The sequence below is a fragment of the Phacochoerus africanus genome, chromosome 14 (assembly GCF_016906955.1).
Source record: "Phacochoerus africanus isolate WHEZ1 chromosome 14, ROS_Pafr_v1, whole genome shotgun sequence".
In the NCBI taxonomy this organism is placed as follows: Eukaryota; Metazoa; Chordata; class Mammalia; order Artiodactyla; family Suidae; genus Phacochoerus; species Phacochoerus africanus.
Window position 1 is genome coordinate 13,267,408 of NC_062557.1, and position 27,539 is coordinate 13,294,946.

Below are 27,539 nucleotides of genomic sequence, written 5' to 3' on the forward strand. Positions count from 1 at the left end.
AGAATGGATCATGCCCAGGCTTGGATGGAGGGAGCCAATGAGGTCACAAACCCATATGAAAGCATTTGGTAAAAGACCTTTAATGCTGAAGGTCAAGCTCAATGCAGTTGGTCAGTCAATCAACAAACACTCCTGTACCATGTGGCTTCTCCCTACTTGCCTGATGACTCACCCCATTGTTTTCCGGCCTCCTGAGTGTGTAACCTTTGTGGGGGCTGGATGGTCAGAAGATACAGTTGAGATCACTGGGAAGGTCTAGCAATTATTTAATTAAGAAAGGAGATGAGAACAAAGAATTAAAACCCCTTAGTTCTCCAAAAGGTGGGTGTCAGTACAGCTCCCAGCCAGTCAAGCCAGGAGCCGAGTTCAGTGAATCAATCATAAGCAAGCCCGGGACAGTGCAATAATAGTTGACGGTCAGCCCGCCTCCAGACCCACAAGCCACTCAGCTGCTGAGAGCAAGCTGCAAGGGGACACCGCCCACAGGGCTGCGCGTTCTGTCCCCAGCTCTCCCTTCCTGGTGTGTGCCTGCCGCTTGCTTCACCCCCTCCTGGGTCTCCCCTGGACAGCCCAGCCCCATCACTGGTCTTCCTCCTTGGACTGAAATTGACCTCGGGAAGGAGCCCAGCACCCTGTTGACAGCCTGGGGAGCTCCACACGGCTTGGGCTTTCTCAGACAGAGGTCAGCTGTCCATTAAGCTGTGGAACTGAGCACTCCACTTAGCCATGTATATGGGACACAGTTAAATAATGAAAACAAAAATAGAACATTGCAGAAGCCTGGGGCAGGCTGGATTTTGCCCCAGGAAGAAGGAGGGAGGCCGTCTCAGGGAGGGGTGGGGGCTCACTGTCAGCCTGCCTTTGCCAGGAAGCTGCTCTGCTTTAAACTATATTTTGTCTTCATATATAGGTCATCTCTTGTTATTTTTTATTTTTTATTTTTTTGCTTTTTAGAGCCACACCCGCTGCATATGTAGGTTCCCAGGCTAGGGGTCCAATCGGAACTACAGCTGCTGGCCAATCCCAGAGCCACAGCAACAAAGGATCCGAGCTGCGTCTGTAACCTACACCACAGCTCACAGCAACACCGGATCCTTAACCCACTGAGTGAGGCCAGGGATCGAACCCACAACCTCAAGGATCCTAGTCGGATTCATTTCCGCTGTGCCACGATGGGAACTCCTGTTAATTTTTAAATTAAAATTTATACACGTGCATGCATACACCTTCCAACTGGATAATAACTTATGCTTGTTATAGCACATAGGAAATTCAGCAGAGACCGTCTTCCCTCTTCCTCTGACTCCACGGTGCTGGGGGGGGGGGTGCTAGAGCTGCTTGGTACCACCCCCGGGAAAGAGGGGGCTGAAGGTGGGCACTGAATTAGAGACTTCCAGTTCTGGCAGCATAGCAAGCTCAGCTAACACATACCCGTGCAACTACCAGCACTTAGAAAGGCTTTTTAATACATAGTTGACTCGTAAGAAAGGTGGAATTCTTCTAGGAACTCAATCTCAGGGGTTCCCGTCATGGCTTGGTGGTGGTGAACCTGACTAGTATCCATAAGGACACGAGTTCGATTCCTGGCCTCACTCCTTGGGTTAAGGATTGGTGTTGCTGTGGTATAGATCACAGATGCGGTTCAGAACTGGCATTGCTGTGGCTCTGTGTGTGTAGGTTGGTGGCCGCAGCTCTGGTTTGAGGTTTGACCCCTTGCCTGGGAACTTCCATAAGCTGCGGGTACAGCCCTAAAAAGACCAAAAAAAAAAAAAAAAGAAGTGTGAATGTGTCACACTCATTCATTGATTCAGTTGAGATGCAGTGGGTTGAATGCTGACTCCCCACCCCCAAAAAAGGGGACTCAATCTCAGAGCCTTGAGAATGTCAACTGACACTAGGGAGGACCAGATATGGTCATGGTAGCTCAAGTCTAGAATCTTGATGCCTACCAGGGCCCTGACAAAGCCAGAAGTTGGCCCTGGGAGCACTCAACCAGCTGCTAACCACCAGCCCAAGAAAACTGCCAGGACAGACCAGGACATCAACTCTGTCCAAATGTTCCAGGTAGGGAGGAAAATGTTTCCTTCAAGAAACCTAAGGGCAGGGAGTTCCCGTCGTGGCGCAGTGGTTAACGAATCCGACTAGGAACCATGAGGTTGCGGGTTCGGTCCCTGCCCTTGCTCAGTGGGTTAACAATCCGGCATTGCCGTGAGCTGTGGTGTAGGTTGCAGACGCGGCTCGGATCCCGCGTTGCTGTGGCTCTGGCGTAGGCCGGTGGCTACAGCTCCGATTCGACCCCTAGCCTGGGAACCTCCATATGCCGCGGGAGCGGCCCAAGAAATAGCAACAACAACAACAACAAAAGACAAAAGACAAAAAAAAAAAAAGAAAAAAGAAACCTAAGGGCAAAAACTGAGCTACCCCTCGGGACAAAGTCTAAATTTACAACACCCTCAAAGGGGAGAAATCCTGAACTAAAATTTAATCTAAAAATGTGGAGTTCCCATTGTGGCACAGCAGAAACAAATCCAACTAGTAACCATGAGGTTACAAGTTCAATCCCTCTCAGTGGGTTAAGGATGCGGCATTGCCATGACATGGCATCGCAGACATGGCTCAGATCCTGCATTGCTGTGGCTGTGGTGTAGGCCGGTGGCTACAGCTCCGATTGGACCCCTAGCCTGGGAATCTCCATATGCTTCGGGAGCGGCCCCAGAAAAGACAAAATGACAAAAATAAATAAATTAACTTAATTTAATGTAAAAATTGGCCCTGAACTGATAGAACCCCTTAGATTACCCAGCTGAATCAAATTCAAAACTGCTTTCCAGGGCTTGTCCAGGGCCCAAAGCACATAGGAATCCCACAGCAAAAAAAGCCCAGCCAAAGATGAGCTCACAATAAAAACCACAAACCACTCAAGGACATGGTTTATCTTGAGGCAAGTTAGCACAGACAACAAATGGATTGTCAGTGAAATAACCAAGGAGCCATCACCACTAATTTGCTTTCTATTCCTGTAGGTTTGCCTTTTCTAAAATTTCATTTCATGTAAAGTGAATCATACAATCCGCCTTTTTTTAATGTCTGGACTTTTTTGCTTAGCATAATGCATTTTGAGATGTATCTATATCATATGTATCAGTAGTTTATTCCTTTTTATTGTTGAGTAGAATCCTGTTGTATGGATATACCATGGGTTGTTTATCCATTCATCAGTTATGGACAGCGAATTGGTTCTAGTTTGGGGCTATTATGAATAAATCTTCTATGAATATTCAAATATAAGTCTTTTTGTGCCCATAGTTTTCATTTCTCTTGTAGTCTCACTGAGGAGTGGAATTTCTGGGTTGTGTGGCAAGGGCATGTTTCACTTTATAAGAACTGCTGCAGTCATGGTACCGTTCCCACCAGCAATGCATTAGAGTTCCAGTTGCTCCAACTCTGTCAACACTTAGTATTATCTCTTTTTGATATTAGCCATTTTAGTATGTATGTAATGGCTTCTCATTGAGCTTCTAATATATCCTTGATGGCAAAACTAAACAGGACTTTGGAGGGAAATTACAGGTCAATCTCACTTATGCATATAAATACAAATGTCATAAATACAATATTAAAAGCTATATTATATAAATATAAATATATTATACACAATCATATATATATATACACATGTATAATCACAGCAAAAGCAAGATTTGTATTAGTAATGTAAGAATAGTTTAACTTAGAAAATCTATTCATGTAATTTACCTCATTAACAGCTTAAAGAAGGAAAGTAAACATGTAAGTCAAAAAATATAGAGGAGTTCCCTGGTGGCTCAACTGGTTGAGGATCCAGCATTATCACTGCTGTGGCTTGAGTTACTGTTGTGGTGCAGATTCAATTCCTGGCCCAGGAATTTCCACATGCCACCAGCATGGCCAAAAAAAAAAAAAAAGGTAGAAAAGATAATGAAAATCGGAGTTCCCGTCGTGGCGCAGTGGTTAACAAATCCAACTAGGAACCATGAGGTGGCGGGTTCGATCCCTGGCCTCGCTCAGTGGGTTAAGGATCCAGCATTGCCGTGAGCTATGGTGTAGGTTGCAGATGTGGCTTGGATCCCGCGTTGCTGTGGCTGTGGAGTAGGCCGGTGGCTACAGCTCCGATTCGACCCCTAGCCTGGGAACCTCCATATGCTGAGGGAGTGGCCCTAGAAAAGGCAAAAAGACAAAAAAAAAGATAAAAATCAATATGATTGTAAAAAAAATAAATAACCTCTGAGAAAATAGCAATAGAGGAGAAATTCTTTACCCCAATAGGCTATATTTTCAACAGATATCTGACTTAATGGTAAAACGTTAGAATCATTCTCTTCACAATCAGATGAGTGTGTCTTCATCATCCCTTCTGTCTCTTGGAGTCACTTGACGGTGCACCAAGATAAGAAAAAGAAATGGGAAGTATAAGAATTAGAACGAAAAACTACAAAACTGTTATTATTCATGGACTACACAATCATTAGATAGGAAACCCAGGAGAATTTTATTTAGCACAGTTGCAAAATATAGGATCGTCATACAAAAATGAATAATAGTACAATACATTTGAGTATATTTAAGAACTCCTCAGAAGATAACCATAAAGAAAACGAAAGCTTCGGATGGCAAGAAAATGTTTTAGCAAATACATATGATGAAGGATTAATACCCAGACTATTTCCAGAGCTTCTGAAAATTAAAAAGAAAAAAGATGAAGAACCCAATAGAGAAATAAGTGGGGGAAAGACGTGAACTGACATTTCATATAAAAGGGGAGTAGAATGTGATTAGACATGAAAAGATACTCCGTATCATTAGTAATCATGGAAACGAAAGAGTGACAGTAAGATACCATTTTATTTCTACTGGGATTGACAAAAATTAATCTGACAATATCAAGTGTTGTGGAGAATATGAAGCTCTGAGGACTCCTGCACACTGCAGGTGGGAGCGTAACTTGGTACAACTGCTTTGGAAACCAGTTTGGCGTTACGAAGTAAAATAAAACACACCACCTAGGTCACTGTGCTCCTGTGCCATGTCATCCCTCCATCCCCCCCTGCTTACAAACATGACATTATTGCCAGCATTTTATATCTTTATTGAACGAGGCTGAGAATACTTAAGTATCTTGCCAGAGTTCACATGAGCTATGAAATTTCAGATTCTTCTTTCTACCCTTTTAACAGGCAGTGATTGTCTGAGTAGCTTTGGGGCAGAAACGGGACCCTAAATCTGCCCATAATTGATCATCTGTCCCAGCTGGGCCCCCACTTCGTGCACCCAGACTGCACTACCAGGATCAGCCAGCAGGGGGCAAGTCAGCCACCCGCCCTCTTTCCTGATGGGGCATTGTCCCTAAACTCCAAAAAGACAGCTAATTTGAAAAGGAAAAAGATCATTATGTCATTTATGGGAAAATGTGGTGCCATTTATTCAACCAAACCAGATAAAAGGAGCAATAAAGTAGAAAGAAAATCAAATTCAATGGTAACCCTACTATCCAAGCAACCACCACAAATATTTTCATATTCATCCTCCCACATGTTAACAGATTTTTTTTTTACAAATCAGCAAACTATTGATATTTTGTATCCCCCCTTTTTTTTTCATTTAACATTTTCCATCTACTTCAGAATAGTAGATGGAGGGGGTAAACCAGAGTTCATATAACTCTTCCCTTTCAGAAAAGCATTTTGGTTTTGAGCATTTTGCTATTACAGACAATAGTGAATAAACATTTTTATGTATTTTTGTACTTATATCTGTTTCCTTAGCGGCAATTCCCAGAAGTAGGATTTTCGGGACCAAGAGAAATGAAATGCTTAATGCTCAATTCGTGTTGCTGAATTGCTTTCCAAAAGGGTGCATCACTCAATATTCTCACCAGACGAGTAGGAAAGATCCTGCTTCAGAGGTGAGATTGGTTTTTTCCTTAATAAACTTTTATTTTTTTTAAGAGACGTTGTAGATTGACCTGTCCGTTGTAAGAAATCAAACAGAGAGAGCCCATGGGCCCTTTATCCAGTACCCTCCACTCCCCCACTGCCCATGGTAACGTCTTGCAAAATTGTGGCACAACCAGGACAGTGACAAGAATGAAATCAAGATGCAGAACAGTCCACACGTCAAGGTTCTTCCTGTTGTTCTTTTATAGCCGCACTGACCTCCACCCACCATGGTTCCTGATCCCAACAATTGCTAATCTGTTCTCTCTTTATTTTTTAAAAATTTTATTCTTGGAGTACAGCTGCCTTACAATATTGTGTTCATTTCAGGTGTACGGCAAAGTGAACCAGTTATGTATATACCTATGTCCATTCTTTTTCAGATTCTTTTCTCATATAGCTTATTACAGAGTGTCAAGTAGATTTACCTGTGCTACGTGATAGGTCCTTGTTAATTATCTATTTTATATATAGTGTGTGTGTGTGTTAATCTCAACCTCCTGACTTATCCCTCCCCGCCATGCTTTCCTTTTAACAACTGTAAGTTTGATGAGATCTTGGAGTCTGTTTCTGTTTGGTGAATGAGTTCCTTTGTATCATTTTTATTAGACGCCACATTTAAGTAATATCATATGATATTTGTCTCTCTCTCTTTGACTTACTTCACTTAGTATGATAATCTCTGCATCCATCCATGTTGCTGCAAATGGCCTATTTCATTCTTTTTTTCATGTCTGAGTCCATGTCTTTCTTTTTTGTCATTTCAGGAATGTTATACAAATGAAATCACAAGGTGAAGTTTTAGGAAAATTGCTATCAAACAACAGATGTAGCAGAGTTACAAATAGAAAACCTGTAAGATATACATTTTGCATTGGCTCATCTCTAGACTAGCACTGTCCAATAGAAATATAATGTGAGCCGTACACTGTAATTTAAAATTCTCTAAAGCCCCATTTAAAAAGTATAAAGGCATATGTAAAATTAGTCTGTTTTTTTAGCCCTGTATACCAGTTCAACACTTAACCAGTATTTTAAAAATCATTAATGAGATAGTTTGTATCTTTCCTCATGTGAAGTCTTAGAAATCCCATGTGTGGAGTTCCCTGTGTGGCTCAGTGGGTTAAGGATCCATGAGGATATAGGTTCGATCCCTGCCCTCACTCAGTGGGTTAAGGATCTGGCACTGTTGTGAGCTGCAGTTTAGGTCACAGATGCGGCCTGGATCCTGTGTTGCTGTGGCTGTGATATATAGGCTGGGAGCTGCAGCTCTGATTTGACCGCTGGCCTGGGAACCTCCATGTGCTGCAGGTGTGGCCCTACGAAGAATAGAGAGAGCGAGATCGCTGTGTATTTGTACTTAGAGCACATCTCACTTTGGACCAGTCACCTTTCAAGTGCTCGAGAGCCCGTGGGTGGCTGCCACATCAGATGGCTCAGTTTTAGTCCAGTCTGTGCCAAAATCCCGCTGTGAGTGTTGGGTCTATACAGCTCCAGGCTTGCGAGGGTCCCCATGTTAGCTAGTCACTCTCAACCTTGCTTACATGTTGGAATCACCTGGAATTTTTTAAAAATACGGATGCCTCATCCCCTCCCCCTCCTCCACCCCCGACAGAAGGTTGGCAGTAATTGGTCTTGGAAGCAAACCCCCATTATTGGGATTTCTTTACAACTCCCCAGGTGACGCTGATGGGCAGCAGGGCTGGGCCCCTGGGCGTGAAGGTCTGAGGCCCTGGCCCCACGGGATCGTGATACATGTGGATCCTGGGGAGTGAAGGGGAGGCTGGGGGCTCCCTCCCCTTTCCTCCTCTCAGTTCCTGACCTGACCTGTTCCAGAGCTGGCACTTTCCACTCTAGTAGTTCTGGAGGTTTCTGTGCTTCTGGTCCCACACAGTCCCACCTCGGCCTCACCGGTTCGGTTGTGAGGCCGCTTTTAAAGTGAGAGGCACACGAGCTCCTCCCCCATTGCTCCCACCCTACCAGCACCATCTCACTACTACTTCCTGCCCTGGGGTCACCCTCCTGCCCTGGGGTCACCATCCTCAGTGGCCAGTCTTGCTTCTTTCTGGGTCAAGGATGAAGACAAGCATTTGCTGAGAGCCCGTGACTCATTTTTGGTCCTGGAATCCTCACTGCCTCCCATTAAAGAAACAATCAGTCTTGCATTATTGATGGAGGCTCTGAGAGGCTGAGCCAGTGGCCCGAGGCCCCGGCAGGAGACTAAAGGCCCGGCCACCCAGCCCAGGGCCTCTGGGCCTCCAGGCCGGCCTTGATGGTCTTATGAGATGAGACAGCCGGGCTGGGGCTCACGCTCATGCTTCTTTTCCAGACCAGTGCTCTTCTGCGCTCTGGGGTCTGGGAGGGGGAGTCGCTGGCCGCTGGCCGCTGGCCAAGAAGCTCACAGAACCATAGACCTCACCTCCCCCACCTTGTCACCAGCCCTCTGGGGGTAGGGGTGGGGGCTGTGAAAGGTGAAACCCCGCCGTCTAGGCCCTGAGTTCCCTCCCAGGCCTTCAGGCCTGACATCCAGGTGGGAAATATTCAGGTCTCTTTAAAAACACAGTAAGCACCTTGATTTCCTCTCTTGAGCTTCGTAGTGAAGCATCAGCTGGAGCACAGACTTATGGGGTCAGCCCTGGGATCCTCCAGAGGCCAGAAGGCCACAGTCCGGGGCTGAGAAAACCAAAGGATCTTGGCTCTGCCTCCCACATGGCCTTGGCCTCCTCACTCACCCGGGGCAGGTGCTTAGAGCCAGGTTCTTCGGGGCCTCAGGTTGTTTCATCCAAAGTCACAGGGGCTGTGGGGGAGGCAGAAAGCAACGTGCGGGGAACCAACTCCTCAGAGAAACGCGTCACCCTCTTCTCTGCTTTTCTCTCCCTGCCCATCTCCCTCAAGGCTCTCGCTTTCAAGTGGCTGGCACGTCCTCTCCCTTTCTGCACTGACGCTGGGAGGGCTGGAATGCTGGGCGCGTGGGCGTTCTTCCTGGACCCGCAGCAACCTGGACCCGGGGCCTGGGATGGGGGCCGGCAGGGCTGGGGTATGTGGGAGAAGGACAGGATCACAGGGTGCTGGGGAGAGGGAGGCGTGGCGTGGGCGCCACATACCATTAGCATCCTGGTTATGGTAAAATGTGCTGGAGACGGGAAAACGGGGCAGGCAGGAGGCATTTAGAGAAGCCCCCCTCCCCCGCCCCCCCAACCCCATGCTCTGTAACCTGGCTGAACCACATTGACTGTCCTGCAAGTGTTCTCCTGCCGATGCCTTGCTCTCCAGAGGGGCGTGCCTGCTGCAGGTCTCCAAGCTGGCCGATGAGTGGGGTCCAGGTAGCTTCTCCAAAGCCAGACTGCTTTTCCTCCCCGTCCCCACCCCTCCTCCCTCCCTTCTCCCAGAAGGAGGACTCAGCAGAAAAAGCAGTGTCTCTTGCAACAGAAATACTGATTCTAAGCGTGGAGGGGGGCTGGGTGTAACCAAGAATAACTCAGAGTGTCCAGCGGGAAATACTCAGTCGCTTCCTTCGTCTCTTCCCTCCCCTTTGTCCCCCTCCTCCTCCCTTCTCCTCCCCCTCCATAATCGCTATTTGATAAGGAAAAATATCTGGTGTGTCCATCCACCTGAGGGATGCAAAGGCCAAGGAGAAAAGGACTTGAAACCCTCAGCCCTCTTCTCTTAGGCCAGAGGCTAATCCTGTTGAGCAAAAAATAGGGCAAAGCGTGTTTGACGGTCAGGAACCTGCACTTTGGGGAAGAGAGAGTTTCCAACATGATGAGCTCAGAAATCTCTGGACACTTCCCTCTGTAGCTCACCGGAACCAGGCTGAGAGATGAAAGAGAGGTCATTCAGTGTGGCAGATAACGGGGCCAGATTGCAGGGTTCAAATCCCAGGCCCCTGACTTTCTAGCTGGGTGAACTTGGAAACATGGCATAACCCCCGAGCCCATCATCTAGAAAGTGGGGATAATGACCCTGGTTAAGCCTATGGTGTGCCCTTGCTATGCGCTAGGCTGGAGTCCCGACTTTAAACTGGCTCCATGTGTTAGCTCCTTGAACTCGTAACCCCATAAAAAAGGTCCTAGGATTAAACATCCCCATTTTCATAATGGTGCCTACCTCAAGGGTCATTGTGGATTATGTGTAAGTGTCTGTGAACAGTGTCTGGCACATGGACCTGGTCCAATAAGCATCGGCCTGCGGGAACCAGGGAGGTGGAGTGTCCTTTGGGTGAGGGGGGCGGTGGGCTTGATCAGGATGCTGGGGAGGGGACAAGAGCCTCCATCAGCTCTCTCTCCGCAGGCGTTTGCAGCCTGGGTCTGATGGATGGCCTGTGTCACCAAAATTAGATCAAGTCTGAACATTTTTCCCATCTACACATATTAAGACACAGGGAACAGAATTGGTTTTCATTTCTCGCTGGTTTTTATGGTACCTGGTAGCCACGTGAGCAGGTGGAGGCAGCCACAGGAGTGGGCTTCTAATGGCCAACCGTTAAGACTTCATGCCACTGAATTATGGGGTTTGCAACCCCATCACTGCTCTTTTTAAGTGGGATCTAAAGCAATAAAGAAAGGTGTGACCCTCCTGGCCTTTTCTAAAGGGATTTTGGTTTCCACACTTGCTGAAAGATAAAAATCTATTTCAGTAATAGATTTCTTTTTTTTCTTTTTCTTTTCTTTTCTTTAGTCTTTTTAGGGCCACATCTGCAGGACATGAAAGTTCCCAGGCTAGGAGTTGAATGGGAGCTGTAGCTGCCGGCTACGCCACAGCTTACAGTAATGGTAGATCCTTAACCCACTGAGTGAGGCCAGGGATCGAACCCGTGTCCTTACAGAGACAACATCAGGTCTTTAACCCACTGAGCCACAAAGGGAACTCCTTAACGTGACTCAAAATGAAATCCTCGGACAGCTTGCCAAAGTGTTTATCTCTCCAGCCAGGAGATCAATGAGAATCTGATCATTTGAGCCACAGAAGGTGAGGGTGGCTAAGGGAAAAAATAAAAGTGGGGCCTTTGTCCCACCCCAGCTCCTGGCAGGGGGTGCTCTGCTAATGGTCAGAGGTGCACCACTTGGGGGGTGGAGACACCCTGACTTAGGGCCTGGCCTTCAAAGAGGGGGACTTCCCCTGTGTTTCCTGTACCTCTACTGGTCCCTTTGCCAGCACAGGGTCAACACCCTGCTCCCGACCCCCCAGGCCAGCTCCTCTCCTCTCCAGGCTGCGTGGAAGGCCGGACCTCAGCCTGCAGACTCCGCGCTTGTTCTCATCTCGGCTGCATCAGGTGCAAGGTCAAGATGGAGAAACATGCTCTTAAGGAGGGAGGGGACAGGGGCATTTATCTCCTTCTTCACCTCCTCAAAGCATTGCCTTAAAGTGGGAGCTTCCAGTGCTTAACCCGAAGCCCTCTGAACACATATGCCTGTGGGATGTGGTCATTAAACAGCCCTCTGTCCCCTTTCCGTGTTGATTCAGTGGGGCCGGGCCTTCCCTTGGCTCTAGAGGAACGTTCTGGCAGCCCCTGTGGCTCTTCTGGTCTCCCAGGGATGCAAAGTGCCCCAGCCAGTGACTGGACCGTCCAGTCCCAAACTGGCCTCCCGCCTGATGCAAAAGGGCCGCAGCTCTGCTGCCCTTGGGGGCCCAAAGCCTGGTCCCTTCCTCCTCTGCTGCCCTCCTCTCTCGGCTGCAGTTTGGGAGAGGGAGCAGGAAGAGGAGGCAGGAGAGAGAGAAGCATCCTCACTTGACTGGTATGGTCATGACATGGCACAGACTTTCTGTGCTCAGAGGCATTTAAGGATTGGAGAGCTTTGTTCTCCTCAAGCCAAGAGAAGGACCGGGTCAGGGAGCCTGCATCGGACTCTCCTACCTTCTCCATCTCTGCAGGCAAAACCCTGTCCCTCGCCCCACAGGCCTCTACCTGGGCCCGAAGTCCCACCTGTAGCCTTACCTGTCTCCAAGCACCTCAGCACTTCCTTGCAAGTCCTTTCATTCTTGGCTTGGGCAGGAAAATGTGCCATTAGCAATTTAATCTCCTCAAGACATTTCTCCCTAATTACTAGTCATGGATGATAATTAGCGACTCTTAATTCCTGATAATTAACAAGCTAATACTTAGAGGTAATGGCAGCCGGGTAATCATCCCAAAAGGCTCAAAGCTGCCGAGCACTTTAGGCCCCAAACTCCTAAGGGGGACCCTGGATCTCAGCATCTCTCCCCTGGGAGTTTGAGGGGCCCCGCGTTCCGTTTAGGAGGCCAGTGACTGGAGGATTGACGAGTCTGGTCTTCAGATATCTTCTCTGCGTAGAGAGATAATACATGTTGTTTTTGAAGCTGTGTTGAGCCCCAAAAAGGAGAGAGAAAAATCAGATATACATCACCTGGTACCCAGAGACATCCACTGTCAACGTTTTGGCTTGTTTCTTCCCAGTCTGTGAAATTTTCTTCACGGTTGAATTCATGTGAAACACGTGTTTCCCCCCCCCCCAGAGTTTTTCATGTACTATCCCAACAGAAACGTCTTCCCTGGTGGGAGCAACTTTTATAAGAAAAGGTCTAACTCTCCCAGCAGAACAGTCAAAGGACTATTACAGAGTCGGGGATGGGATCCACGGGAAAAGGAGAAACAGTGCGGAAGCACAGACTCTGCCCAGGGCCCGATGAGGTGGGAACGAGGAATTCACTCTAGACCAGAGTGGGGACTCCCGCCCCCGCTGACCAAAGACCTGGGGTGGGAGAGTCTTTCTCACGCGTGCATGCTCACGTCGGAACGGCAGGCCGCAAACCCATGTGGTCACGATGGTGTTGTTTTCGGAGTAGGGAAGTACCAGGGATTTTCACCTTCTGCCTTATCCTTTTTCCATGCAGTACAAAGGAGGAAAAAGCACTGGACCAGCCTTGCCAAGGTTTTCAGTTCCCCGTCTTGTCCCTCCACTGAACTGCCTGGGCGACCTCAGGTGAACCTCGCCCCTAGACCTGGTTTTCCTGACATGTGCTTGGAGCCGACTCTTACTCACCCTCCCCTAAAAGGTGCTTTTCACACTCCGAAATGTTGAGTTGGTGCATCTCCATGAAACTGGGATAAAAAGATAACGCCCAGGTGACTCCCAATAAGAAGCCCAATGGGATCAAGAAACAGCCCTGATGTGGCACTTGGCTGTTTACGAAGATAATCTTCCAAAATTGAGTGTCCCATACATTTCTAGATTCCTGAGTGTCTGCTTTGTATGTGTCCCTTCACCCTAATACTTCTTAAACCTGTTTATTTCATCAGTAGAGAAGCAGTATAGCTGAAGCAGAGACTTTAGAGGGAGACCTGGGTTTTAATCCAAGTCTGCTGCATGCCCATGATGGCCTCAGTTTGCCCATCCATGAAAGGGGGCCATACTCCCTACTAATGGGGCTGTCGTGAGGCCCTAATGTGATCCTGTATGATAAAGGGCTTTTCAGTACTCGGTGAGATTATTTATTGATAAATAGAGTTAATAGAAGCATAATTTCAATTGTGCAATGCATGCGATTTATTTTTCACTCTGTGCGGAGTGGCGTAAATGTATTCCCTGCTCTAGGAGGGGACCTTTCTGTTTTTTTTTCAAGCGCGCTCCAAGGCTTCAAATGTGGCTAGTGTAGAATTCAGCAGGTTGGGTCAGCTTGGGCCTCTTCTTTTATTTCTTGCTTTTACAGATTCAGATCCGGCCTTTTCCCCACTCTCATCTTTCCAAATCTCCAAGACCTGGTTTTGCTTGCCTGCCAAGTATACCATTAAAATCGGCTGTTCAGCTCCAACCAGGCACAAACTGTTGAATTTAGAGACCGTGAGCCGCATGCTCTGCAAAAAACGGGGCCTTGGCCCACCCATTGTTGCTTAATAATAATAATAATACCATACCCTGGGGATCGTGTGTTGGGTTTGTCAAAGCACTGTCACACTTGCTGTTGCCTTTAATCTCCCAGCAATGTTGTCTTGTTATTCTTCTTGGGGGGCAGTCCCCAAAGTGGATTTCACAGAACAAAATGCCATTTGTGAGGTCAAATACCTTTGGAAAATACTGGGATGAACAAAGCTAAATGGACTTTTCAGGTCTTTCACCTGTGAATGCACAGCATAATTCTTTAAGACCTAGATACTGTCCTTCCCAAGTTTTTGGGGTTTTTTTCCCCCTGCCAGAATCCTTGTTGCTAGACTAGTCCATGGAAATTTTGCTCCATGAACCCAGTTTGGAAAGGTCTTGAGAACAATTAGGGATAAAGTTCAAATGTAGGCACTATCACTTGCTAGCTGAGTGATCTTGGGCAAGTTTCTTAACCTCTCTGATTCTCAGTTTGCTTACCTACAAAATGGGGGTGGTAATAGGCTTGTAAATATTAAAATAAAGTGTTTAGCAGAAGGCCTAACAATGATAAACATTCAATAGACATCAGCTTTGATTATTATCCTCATCCTGTTTGTTGGCCCGGAGAAGAACAGGCCTCAGAAAGGTTAATGTCCCAACATTCCACAGCTACTTGGGCTGAGTATAAAGTCCAGGATTCCTGCCTTTCAGTTTAAGGCTCTTTGCACAACAGAGGATAATGTGAGAAAAAGAATGCATATGTAATTATGGCTGGGCCACTTTGCCGTACAGCAGAAATTGACACACATTGTCAATCAGCTATGATTAAAAACAAATCTGGAGTTCCCATCGTGGCCCAGTGGTTAACAAATCTGACTAGGAACCATGAGGTTGCAGGTTCGATCCCTGGCCTTGCTCAGTGGGTTAAGGATCCGGCGTTGCCGTGAGCTGTGGTGTAGGTCGCAGACGCGGCTCGGATCCCGCCTTGCTGTGGCTCTGGTGTAGGCCGGTGGCTATGGCTCCAATTCAACCTCTAGCCTGGGAACCTCCATATGCCGTGGGAGCGGCCCTAGAAAAGGCAAAAAGACAAAAAAAAAAATCTTAAAAAAAGTCCTCTTTGCAGCCTATGGGGCTGTTATTCAGGCAACGTATCCCTTTGTTCCTTTCTCCTTCCGTTTCCTTCACCAACCATCCTTGGGTTCCAGTTCCATTCCCTCTGGCAGGTATTAGGGTTTTATAAGACTCAAGTGTAAGCGAAGGTATTTAAGAAACGGCTAAAAAAAAAAGTCTTAATGATTGTGATGCACGGTCCTTACCTAAAGTATCAACCCAGTGGCACCTCCAGGCAGCCTGCCCTGCCGCCCCTCACTCCTCCTCCTCCTCCTCCTTCTCGAGACCCAAGGTTCCACCGGTTATAGTACTGCCCACCCTTGGGTCAGAGTTGTTTTGCTGTGGTGTCATAGTTTTCTGGCTTGTGGACTCAGACGGGGCCTCCGATTCCTGTGCTTCTGCCGTGGCCATGAGCGCAGGGCTCGAAACACAGTTGGTGCTTTATGAGATACTTGTAACCCAGCCATCCCCTTCCTCCTTCCACCCCATTGCCTGGAGAATGGCTTGGGTTGGTGGGCAGAGCTGGCTGTTTTGTATTTCATTTTCCCCTTCTTTGTCCAAGCCAGTGCAGGAGGCCTTGGCTTGGATAAAACCCCTGTGCTCTTCGGCCTGGCTGACAGGCACCTCCAGGAAGCCAGCATGGGGCTCATTCTGCAGATCTATCAGCTCCCCGGCGGTCAGCTGATAGCGTAGGGTCAGTACTGCGGTTCCAGACTAGACGTTCCTCCTTGTTGCAAAAAACACACATTTTCCTCCCCTTCTGCCTTCTCCCTCTCCCCTCCCCCTCAACAAGCTCAACGCCAGAGGAATCAAGCCTCTGGGCCTGAGCAGAGTTCACTACCGGGCCCCCAGCCCTTGGGCAGCTCTCTCCCACAGCCCGCATTGAGCTGCATTTTAATTGCTTTGGGGATGCCTTTGTCTATAGACGGGAGCTCTTCAAGGGCGAGGACAAGGCCCTGTTCGTCCTCTTGTTTCTCATATGAGGAAGAGTGGGTTGCTGAATGAATGAATGAATGAATGGTATTATCCGGTGTGGGGGACTCTCGGGTAAGACAAGGGGGTCCTTGCAGTAGCCTGTCCGGAAAGCTGTGAGTTCCTGATGGGCAGAGGGAGGCGGCGCCTCTGTTGCCTGTGGCCTGACCTCCAGGGAGCTCGTCCTCACTCATCCTTTTAGCCCGGCCGTGTTGACTTTAGTTACGGCCCCGTGGCCCCTCAACTTGGGCCTCCTTGGAGCCATGGCTGCTACCTCTCTCCTGCCCCCAGAGCCCACTGCCTGCTGGTGGCCCCTCGCCTGCTGACCTTCGGGAAGATGAGTGCCTGCGGGAGGAAGGCCTTGACCCTGCTGAGCAGCGTCTTTGCCGTGTGCGGCCTGGGCCTCCTGGGCATCGCCGTCAGCACCGACTACTGGCTGTACCTGGAGGAGGGCGTGGTCCTGCCCCAGAACCAGAGCACGGAGGTCAAGATGTCCCTGCACTCGGGCCTGTGGCGCGTCTGCTTCCTGGCAGGTAGGGGCGCCCTGGCTTGGGGACAGTTCTGCCCCCCAGGAAAACCTGCCCAGGGGACCCCACCCCACCCCCTGGGGCAGAGGCAGCCCAGCTGGAAGGAGGCAGTTCACCATGGACAATGCCCTTGAACGCTGGCAGCACCCCCTCCAGCGAGCAGCACCCGTTTCAAACTCAAGCCCTGACTCGAGATGTCCGTTTAGACGAGTCCTCTTCTCCACACCCCCGCCCCGGCCGATCGAGGTGCCTGGCGCAGGTCTGACGGCCGTGCAGCCCTCAGCTCCCATCTCCCCTCAACACTGCACGGCAGAGCCTATTAGCACGTCCCCTTCGCAGATGAGGAAATGAAGATTCCGGGAGGGGGCGGCCAGCGCCGTCACGTCCTCCCAGAGGCCCTCCCCCGGCTCAGAGCCCGGGCCTCCTCCCTGTGTCCTCACATGGTGGGGGCAAGGGGTGCTCCTTGGGGGTCTCTCTCTTTTCTTCCCCCCTCTTTTCAGCCACATCCATGACACATGGAAGTTCCTGGGCCAGGGATAGAATCCAAGCCACACCTGCGACCTACTACGCCACAGCTGTGGCAATGCCGGATCCTTGACCCACTCTGCCAGGTCGGGGATTGAACCAGCAATGCCACAGAGACAAGCTGTATTATTAACCCATTGTGCCACCAGCCAGGGATGGGCCCCTAGGGTTCAGATCCAGCCCAGGTGTAAATACACAGTGGGTCAGAGATCCTAGAAGCATCTGGAAATACCACTTGAATATGCTAACCTCAAATCCATGTTCAAGAAGAACCCAGAAACGTGACCCTTGTCTCCACAGGTGAGGAGCGGGGCCGCTGCTTCACCATAGAGTACGTGATGCCTGTGAACACCCAGATGACGTCTGAGTCCACAGTCAACGTTCTAAGTAGGTGCTTCCGACTTTCCGACCTGGGCCACAGTCTGGACAGAGCGGAACCGGGCAGAGGGAAGAGGCAGGGTGGCCAGCTTCTTTCTCAGGCGCTCATGCCCTTAGACTCAGCTGGTTGTGCTGGCCTGAGCCCACGGGGCTTACTCTGATGATTTTTATCCAGAGGTAGTGACATGTTGCTGGTGACAGGAGACCCAAACAAGCAAGAGGGCCACCATACCCAGGGGGAGCCCTGTTTGGGATGTTCTAACAAAATGCCACAGACGGGACTGTTTAGAAACCACAGAAATTCATTTCTCTCTGCTCAAGAGATTAGAAGTGCAAGGTCAACGTGCCAGCATGGTCACATTCTGATGAGGGCCCGCCCCCTGGTTCATGGCTGGTACCTTCTCACTGTGTCCTCCCACGGTGGCAGAGGCGAGGGAGCTCTCTGGAGTCCCTCTGATAAGGCACTAATCCCATTCATGAGGCCCCACCCTCATGAGTGAAGAACCTCCCCAAGGCCCCGGCTCCAAATACCATCACCTTGGGCGTCAGTTTTAGCAAATGAATTTTAGGCAAACACCCACAGCCACACCATTGCACCCAGGGAACTGAACCAAGTTCTCTGGCCCCTGATAAGACTGACACCCCGGCCTTGACCTGACCAGAGCTGATTCTGACCCCAACGTGAGCCTGCAATACAATTCTGACACTTATCACCTTGAGTTAGTACCAGCCCCACAGGCTAAGGGCTAAGGGACAAAAGCCCTGCCAGCACTGGCAGGTCCCAGGCCACCCGAGAAGGGGATGGAGCCCCGGATGGCAGGGTGGCGGCTTTGGTGAACCCCGGTGGCCACTGCCAGGAACACTTGACTCCGGAGGGTGAGTGCTGGGTAAGGCCACTGGAGGCTGACAGTGTCCTCTCGTCCCCTCAATTAGAAATGATTCGCTCGGCCACACCGTTCCCTCTGGTCAGCCTCTTCTTCATGTTCATTGGGTTTATCCTGAGCAACATCGGACACATCCGTCCCCACAGGACAATCCTGGCCTTTGTCTCCGGCATCTTCTTTATCCTTTCAGGTAACCTGTGTCATTTTCGTTCATGCACTCTGCACTCGTGACATTTAATTCCTAGCAGCTCTGCTCTGGGAAATTCTGGTCACAGCCGTGGGTCAGCCCCTGGCACAGGTCCAGCTGAGTCAGTGGCACGAGCAGAACTGAGTCAGAGCTGGAGGTGGCCTCTGAGGACCCAGGGCCTGTCATCGCCTCTGGAGCAGGGATCTGAGAGGCTCGCCATGGGCGGAGCTGGGATTAGAACCCAGGGCCCTCCTCACCCTAGGCTATCGCCATCACCTCCGCTCGCTTCTCAGTTCCCGCCCGGCATGAGTGTTCCTGGTTGGGGAGGGACTCTGTCTCTGCGTTTTTGCATGAAAGACAAATACAATCTGCCTTTGGAAGAACAGCCTCTTCGCTGTTCTCCCTCAGCCACCCACTGGGGACCCTTGACTGTCCCCTTCACTTCCTAGTGACACCCCAAACCTTCAATACAGATCTGCCCTCTGGGACTGACCTCAGATTGTACCTCGCCCTTCGTTTGTTCTTTTTCTTCTTTGTGTATTTACTCATTTATTCATGGCATCTATCAGGCCTTATCTTGGGAGCTGGAGTCACTACCTACAAAAGAGCATTGTCACAGGAGATATAAGAAATAGGCCAGGGGCGTTCCTGTTGTGACTCAGCAGTTACCGAACCCGACTAGTATCCATGAGGATGAGGGTTCGATCCCTGGCCTCGCTCAGTGGGTTAAGGATCTGGCATAGCAGACGCGGCTTGGATCCAGCGTTGCTATGGCTGCGGTGTGTAGGCCAGCAGCTGTAGCTCCGATTCGACCCCTAGCCTGGGAACCTCCATATGCCACGGATGTGACCCTAAAAAAGACACCCCCCCCAAAAAAAAAAAATAGGCCAGGAACAGGAAGACTGTGTGAAAGGGGCTAGGACAGCAGGCAGCAAGGATGGTTATGGGTCCCAGGGCAGGGTTTGAAACTCAGACGAAGAGTTGTTCAGGGCTGACTACCCAGAGAAGGCAGGGTGAGGGTGAGTAGGAACTGGGTAAGGACGTGAGGCTGGGTGGGGTGGGAAGGGGGCTGGAGGAAAGAGAGAGGACGAAGCATGGGGGAGGCTAAGCCGTAATCAGCACTCGTCAAGGTGGGAGTGCCAGGAGGACCGCGGTGAGGGCTGAGACCGGAAGGGCATCTGAGGTCGCCTTGTGGATTTGGGACTTTGTGAGACACCTCAAAGGGATTTTAAGCCGGGGAATGATGTGACCAGATTTGGACCTTAGAATAACTCTCTGTGGAGATGAGGGGAGGAAGGGAAGCTATCCCAATAGTACAGGAGAGACGTGATGGTGCCCAAAGTGAGATGAGAGAAATGAGAACATCCAAGGGACACCTGGCAGGTAACGCAGTAGGACAAGGGCCAGGCTTTCAAGGGAAGAGTCAAAGACAAGTGCCATGTTCTTGCTTGGGCCCTGGGTGGCCGGTGCATGGCACTGCTGATCTAGGGATCTTAGGAGAAGGTGCAGATTTGGAGCAAAAGTCCTAAGTTTCAGGTGGGAAGTGCAAAGTGTGAGATGTCCATGTGACATCTGGAGGCGGAGTCCAGAAGGCTGCCATGGGGTCAGGGTTTAGGGCTCAGGCACCAGAGGTAGAGATGGAGCTGTCAGCCTAGGGAGTGGGGGAGGGAACCTCACCAGAGGAGGTCACAACAGGGAGTGTGAAGAGAGGAAGGGGAAGAAAAAGTAGGGAGAGGTCAAGGTAGGCTCTTCCTCTCCTTCAAGGTGACTGCATTTTCATGAGGACCTTTTCTCCTGGAGATAACGCAGGGCTCAGGGCTTCCACTGCAGGTGCTGTGGAGTCTGGACTTGCTGATAAGAGAGGGGCTGCAGGTGGAAGCGGGGAGGTGGATGGCTGGATGGACAGAGGGGAGGAGAAGATAGGGGATGGACATCGGCTGGGCACCAGACATTCTTAGGGCCCCACCTCCTAAGCCACCTTAGGTTCCTTTTCCCAACATTCTCCTGTCAATATAGGGTGGGAGCCAGGGGGCAGTCAGAACACCCAGTGCCCAAGGGCTTTTCTCTCTTCCATCCACTCATTCATCCATCCATCTAGCCATCCTTTCTTCCATCCGTCTCTCTGTCTTTTTTTCAACCCACCCACCCGTCTGCTGTCCTTTCTTCCATCTATCAACCCATGCATCCATCCTTGCATCCATCCACCCATTTAACGAACACTGAGCACCTTCACTGACCTCAGCCCACCCTCGCATGGTGATATTCCCGCCCAGTCCAAGAGGTAGAGACCTGGGGTTAACCTCTTTCCTGATCTTTCTATGAACTTCACAATAGTCAAGGCTATAGAGTAGCTTCTAAGCTCCTGAGCTTTTCAGTGGTGGGCGACAGGACCAGCAATCTCAGATTGAACTAGGCCACATGAAGTGGGTTGATTATTTTTTGTTGTTTTGTTTTGTATTTTTGTCCTTTTAGGGCTGCACTTGCAGCATATGGAGGTTCCCAGGCTAGGAATCTAATTGGAGCTATAGCCACTGGCCTACGCCACAGTCACAGCAACGCGGGATCTGAGCCACATCTGCAACCTACACCACAGCTCACGGCAACGCCGGATCCTTAACCCACTGAACAAGGCCAGGGATCGACCTTGCATCCTCATGGATACGAGTCAGATTTGTTAATCAATTAGCCACGACAGGAGCTCCGTGAAGTCATTTTAATGATAGCAATAGAGAGGGTTCACTTGGGCCAGCAATGATTCCAAGGCGACTTAGGTGCCAAGGAAGGCTTGACTCACATTTATTTTCTTTTAACTTTCATCCTTCAAGATGCCCTAGCTTAATCATGTGAGTGGAATTAAACAGCTCAAAACAGTAATTAATTATGTCCTGATTGAATTATAGCCACTAATGGACGAGACTGATGCCCGAGTCAGACATTGGCACCAGGGCAGCAGGAGTTTGGTCCCCACTGGCCCCCTGATTTAATGCTTGTCAGAATCTGGGCCACCTCTCTTTACCTCTCCTGCCTAATGCCCTCCATAGGCCACACCCATGGTCAGGTGGGCCGCACAGACCCACAGTTATATGGCCATCCATCCAGGGGCTGGAGGCCCCGGCTGCCTCTGCCAAGGGAGCTGGTTTCATTCCACAGTTTAGCAAAAGCCACCTGCTAACTTGGTGATTCTCACCCTTAGTTCACATTGGCATCGCCCAGGGAGCTTTGAGGACGCTGCTGCACCAGGCCCCAGCCCAGGTCACGTGTAGCAGAAGATATGGGGGTGGGACTCCTGGGAGGGACGTCTGACAGGTGACTCTAGTGAGCAGGTGGGTGAGAACCATGGGGCTTCTCATGACTCAAGAGATGCATAGACAGGGCCTTTCTTACTGGCAGCTCTTCACTTCCTAGAAGGTAATGGCCTAAGGGTCTTCAGGAGGGCTCCCCTTGAACACCAGAATGAGTTCATGGTCACCCCAAGGCCAGCGTCTTTCTCCCTGAACCCCGGGGGTGGGGGGTGCCCCATCCTAAACTCGCCGGCCCTCTCCTCTGAGCTTCCGGCCCCGCCCCCAGGCCTGTCTCTCGTGGTGGGGCTCGTGCTCTACATCTCCAGCATCAACGACGAGATGCTCAACAGGACCAAGGACGCCGAGACCTACTTCACCTACAAGTACGGGTGGTCGTTTGCCTTCGCTGCCATCTCCTTCCTTTTGACCGAGGTAAAAGTGTTGGGTGGGGAAGGGGGCGGGGCGGGGGCTGGATGGGAGGAGAAGGCCCCTTGGCTTGTCCTGGACGCGCCCCCTCTACTGCCCTTCACCCCAGGCTGTGTCCCTCTCTGACCTTCTGAGGTCATCCAGGAGTGGATGCCCCCGGCCCGGCATCCACTGCCTCCCCCTCCAGCTGCTCTCAGGGCTGCGGCCAAGGCCAGGCCCCCCAGCCGTGAGCTCTCCTCTGCTTCCTCCTGCCTGCAGAGCGCAGGGGTGATGTCTGTCTACCTGTTCATGAAGCGGTACACCGCCGAGGACCTGTACAGGCCGCACCCCGGCTTCTACCGGCCGCGTCTGAGCAACTGCTCGGATTACTCGGGCCAGTTCCTGCACCCCGACGCCTGGGTCCGGGGCCGCAGCCCCTCCGACATCTCCAGCGACGCCTCCCTGCAGATGAACAGCAACTACCCAGCCTTGCTCAAGTGCCCGGACTACGACCAGATGTCATCCTCCCCTTGCTGAGCCCCGCGGCCTCCCTCCCGGGACTTCGGACGGCCAGGCAGCCTTCGCGTGCCCCCTTGCTGGCCTGTGAGCCCCAGGGCCTCGGTGGACAGGCCCGGGCTGCCCCCCCCCCCCCCCCCCGTGCTTAGCTGTTGTCACTTGACCCACGTCCTTTCCCTGCTTCCCCCAGAGTAGCTCCGACTGCCCCAGCGAGTGAGCTGATTGGGTGAGTGTGTTGGTGGAGCCCCACCCCTTGAGTGCCAATCACTGCAGCCACGCCCCCTTTCCTGGGAGAGGAAGGTGCGCCCGCTGTGCGTTCATCCCGCACACCCAGCTTCACCGTCCGGGCCACGGCCAGCTCCGAGATGCCAAGCACCTTACAGCGACCAGGCTGGACCTGTGTGCTTGCCAGCGGGCCTGCCCCTCGCATTCATGATCTGGGCCAAGGAGCCAAAAAGTGACTCTGCTATGGCGGTCTGGCTGGTTCAGAGTCATCAAGCAGTGTTCCTTGTAAAATCCTTTATCCTTTCTTGTCACCATATCCCTCCATACAGCGCAGTGTCTGCACTCTCCACCTCCCCCTCTGCCCCACAGCCTGTAAATCTTTCTCCCTCTTCCCCGACCAGAACTCACCTGCCCCAGCCTTTCTCCCAAAGGGGCTAAGGATGGGTCTGAGGCCACTCTGAGGAAGTCACAGAGGTGGTAATGGCTGATGACGTCTTAATGTGTATGGCCCCTTGATGACATAGCTAATGGGGGCCTTTAATGCCTTAACCCAAACAAGTGACTCTGACAATGAGAATTTCGGGACTGTTTCAAGCCCCGTACCATCCCTGCTCACATGGGTTCAAGGCTGTTTCAAAGTCTCATCATGTAGACAGACGTCTATCCCATCTAAGTAGAGGCAGCTTTCAAAGAGGCTGCCTGACATTTGGGGCTGGATTTGCCAACACCTGAGCCTGAACAAGCCAGACTCAGAATGATCCAGCTGCTCTCTGGGAGTGACTATCAACCCAGGGGTGGGGGGGTGCCGGTTTAATCCTAATGTGGACAGCATCTGCTTCCTGGGTGTGGGGCCTGGGCAGGCAAATAGATGCCTCCAGAAGAGGAGGTGGCCTGATGCCCATTTTCCTGGCTGGAAACCTGAGCTGGGAGGTATGTAGCACCTTCTGTGAAGTTCGCAGGGGGTAATGGTGGAAAGACCACCGCAGGACAGGGCCCCTTCAGCTCTCCAAGCATCTTCCAGTGTGGCCGCTTTGGGATTTGAGATTTTGAGTAGCAAAACGACGCAGGGCTCTGGCTGTGTATTTTTGCCCTGCCGGCTTTTCTCTCTTTCTCTTGCTCTCTTTAAGACAGCATTCGGGGGAGTTCCTGCTGTGGCTGAGCGGGTTAAGAACCTGACTAGTACCCGTGAGGATGCAGGTTCGATCCCTGGCCTCACTCAGTGAGTTAAGGATCTAGGGTTGTCTTGAGCTGGGGTGTGGTTCACAGACGCGCCTTGGATCCTGAGTGGCTGTGGCTGTGGCAGCCGGCAGCAGCACTTCTGGAACAGGCGGCCTTTGAAAGAGCAATGAGTTCGTTCACTCAGTCTGCCAGGGGCTGGTCCCTTAGGTCACAGACATTTCTATTCCAGTTCTGGAAGCCGGATGTCCAAGATCAAGGTGTCGGCAGATCTGGTTTCTCTCGAGGCCGTGTTCCTCGGCCTGCAGATGGCCATCCTCTCCACGTGTCCGCAGGTGGTCTTTTTCCTGCACACCTGCAGGCCCCATGTCCAGATTCCCTCTTACGAGGACACCAGTCAGATTCCAGAGGGGCCCATCCTAACAGCCTCGTTGTGACTTAAGTCCCTTCATTAAAGGCCCATCTCCAAATGTGGCCACATTCTGAGTCCTGGAGGTGGGGGCCTCATCATGTGAATATGGGGCATGGGGGGTGGGGGGCACAGTTCGGTCCATAACAGGCAGGTGGCTGGATTATCCCGCTGTTTCGCAGGAGAGTAGAGGGGACCAAGAAAAGCCAATTCTGCTCCCAGTCCGGCCACTAACCCGGCATGCACCCTGGCCAATACTCTTCTGCTCTGAGGGCTTTGGCCTCAAGTATTTATTTCCAAGCTCCTCTCCCACACACCTGCCCCCAACCCTAATGAATCAGCCTCTGGTAGAAAAGCCCTCATATGTGACGGCTCACCCCTCGCCCACACACTGATGGCAACTGTAAAGCCCCCACGTTCACTCCGTCGGCATCTGCCATGCCCTCTAGTCCATGGTTACCATTTGCGGATGAACATGGAAACCACGCTCTCCCCTCAGCAAAGGACCAGGTTAGTGCAGTTGGAGACACTAGGTAGCATTTCCAAACTGAACAGTTGTTTCGATGTGCTCTGCTCCAATTTGTGTCCATGTAACTGGCTCCTCGGATGCTCTTTCCCCTCCCTGAAACGCTTTCTCTGTCACTGTGCCAGGCGTATTTGTGCACATGGAAAAAAATAGAATCCACTCCCGAACACCAGCCCATGGTTGACTGTTGACGTCATTAGGGCGGGCCTTTATCGGCCTGGAGGCTGAGCTGCTGAGTCGGCTGCTCTTACCCTGGGAGGGTGCAATTTACACGTATCTTAGGATCAGGTTCTGGGTCCTGTTCTCCCCGGGGGGATGGATGACTGGGTCACTAACTGTAGAACCACGACCATTCCTTTTCTGTCTATAAATGAATCTCAGAACTGGGGCCTCTTTGCAGCCTCTCCGCAATCAAAAGATTTTTATCAAACATTAAAGTGTATAAACTCAACTCAGACACTAATCATTAGGGGCTCCTTCCTCAATCCACCCTCTGATCTTTCGTGTCATCACTTAACGAAAAGACGGATAGGTTTTTATTTTTTCACCTTCAAACCATGGGAGGGGGAGACTAATACCCTCCAAATCTGATGTCTTAGGAAATTAAACCATTCGGGGTTACCAGCTGGAGGGGGGGAACAATTCTGACTTTTGACCCCTCTCACCTGGAACTCATCAGCCTCCTTCTCCCTCCAGGGGTTAGGCCACAGTGCCCCCCCTGCCCCGCCAGACACCCAGAGATGACTTTGCAAGAAATGGTCTGTTAAGAGGGCTGCACGGAGCTGCCAGGGGGCACTTTGGGCAGCTTACCAGTGATGTTCTGGGGGACCACGTTTCAGGAGCCCCCTCCTTCTCGTTTGGGTAACTGTCCTTCCTCCCTAAATAAGAGTGGTGTGCTAGTGTTCTCCAGGGTCACAGAACCCACAGGATGCGTAGAAAGAGAAGTTTATTTTAAAGAGTTGGCTCCCGTGATGGTGGAGGTTTGGCAAATCCAAAACCTGATGAGGGAGGCCCGCAGGCTGAAGACTCAGGGAAGAGTCGCAGTTTGAGTCAGAAGGCTGCTCGCTGGCAAGCTTCCTTCCTGCTTGGGGGAGGGCAGTCTTTGTTCTGCTTAGATCTTCAACTGATTGGACGTGACCCACCACATTCTGGAGGGCGATCGGCTTCATTCCAAGTCCACTGATTGAAACGTCACTCACAGCTAAAAAAAAAGAAAAAAAAAGCCTTCACAGAAACAGCTGGAATAATATCTGGGCAACGTGGTCCAGCCAAAGTGACTCTAATTAGCCAGCACATGTGGATAAAGAGTGGACGAGGGCGGGGGAATAGCATTCCACCCGAAGCATTGGCAGAGTGGGTGGCCAGGGTGCGGTGGGGAGTCCGCACAGCCCTGCACGGTCACTCCAGGGGAGCTGCTCCTTCCCAGGCTGCCCTCCGGCTGAGGCCCCCTGCCTGGTGAATGTGTGGAACCCAGTCTTACCTCGCTGAATGCCATCCCCCTGGCTGCTGTGGCTCTGGGGGAGTTAATCAGCCTCTGGAAGGTGAACAATCCGTGCAGCCAGTGGGTGCAGAAGTGGATGAACACGTGGAGGCTGCCGAGGACAAGGTCCTCAGGCCCAGACAGGCCAGGACCCAGCCTGTGCTGCGAGTGTGAGCTCAGCCGCGGCCGTGGGGCTCAGCGGCTGCCACCTGCAGCCCCTACACTCCCCGCTGGGTCAGAGGGTGTGAGCCAGAGCCCAGCCAGAGCGCCTCCCCTTCTGGTGGGGCTGAGGGCTCTGGGTTCCCACAGAACCCTGCGCTGCGATCCTAGACCTTGGACAGCTCACACCCAGGGCTTGCGCAGGAGTGTGTAAAGTCTGTTCTGGAGTGAAGACTTTCTGCCCGGGTGGCCCTGCCCTTGGCTTTGGGGGTACCACGGGCCTTCGGCCCCTGCCCCTCCCCCACTGTTCAGAGGCCTGAGTTACACCCAGGGCGTGGCTCCACCCTCTGTGCACCAGCAGCTTTGGGACCTCGGTTTTTGTTTTGTTTTGTTTTTCTCATTCATAGAATAAGCGCATTGGAGAAAATCATCCTCATGGGCTGCCCCCGTTCTCTGTCTCCAACTCTAAAGGCTACACGGTTGTTTCGGGTTTTTTTTCTTTTTCTGATGGCACCTGTGGCATATGGAAGTTCCCAGAGAAGGGGTCCAATGGGAGCTGCAGCTGAGGCCCATGCCACAGCCACAGCAACACTAGATCCTGAACCCACTGAGCGAGGCCAGCGAGCCTCACGGAGGACAATGTCATCCTCATGGAAACAATGTCAGGTCCTTAACCCGCTGAAACACCATGGGAACTCCAAAGGCTGCAGGTTTTAGAGGCAAGACCTGAGCAAGCCCAAGGTATGGACCACCAGCCCCTACCTCCCGCCTGGAGCAATCAGATAACACCCCAAAGAATGTGGAACTTACATAAAAGGTCAGATACTTGGGGGCGGGGGCGGGGGTGCCGAAGGGAGAACTTGAATGCCTAGGGTCTTCCTCTCAGCCACAGGGGAAGGGGCTTCTCCATCCAGTGTCTGCTCCCCTGGGCAGCGTTGTGGGGAGTAAGGCCCTAGTTCAGCCAGCCTCAGAGGTTCAAGAGCAAGTTCA

At 51.2% G+C, this 27,539-nt stretch overlaps 1 protein-coding gene across 1 annotated transcript in view; it reads left to right on the forward strand.

Moving 5' to 3' along the window:
• Positions 1 to 23,939, forward strand: part of CACNG5 (calcium voltage-gated channel auxiliary subunit gamma 5) — a 37,953-nt gene extending 14,014 nt beyond the window's left edge. The window contains exons 2-6 of the mRNA XM_047757591.1: positions 16,163 to 16,404; positions 17,224 to 17,310; positions 18,235 to 18,375; positions 21,940 to 22,085; positions 22,338 to 23,939. Of these exons, the coding sequence (XP_047613547.1) occupies positions 16,209 to 16,404; positions 17,224 to 17,310; positions 18,235 to 18,375; positions 21,940 to 22,085; positions 22,338 to 22,595 (828 nt within the window). The 5' untranslated portion in view covers positions 16,163 to 16,208 and the 3' untranslated portion in view covers positions 22,596 to 23,939. The remainder of the gene's footprint in view (positions 1 to 16,162; positions 16,405 to 17,223; positions 17,311 to 18,234; positions 18,376 to 21,939; positions 22,086 to 22,337) is intronic.
• The last annotated feature ends 3,600 nt before the right edge of the window (positions 23,940 to 27,539 follow it).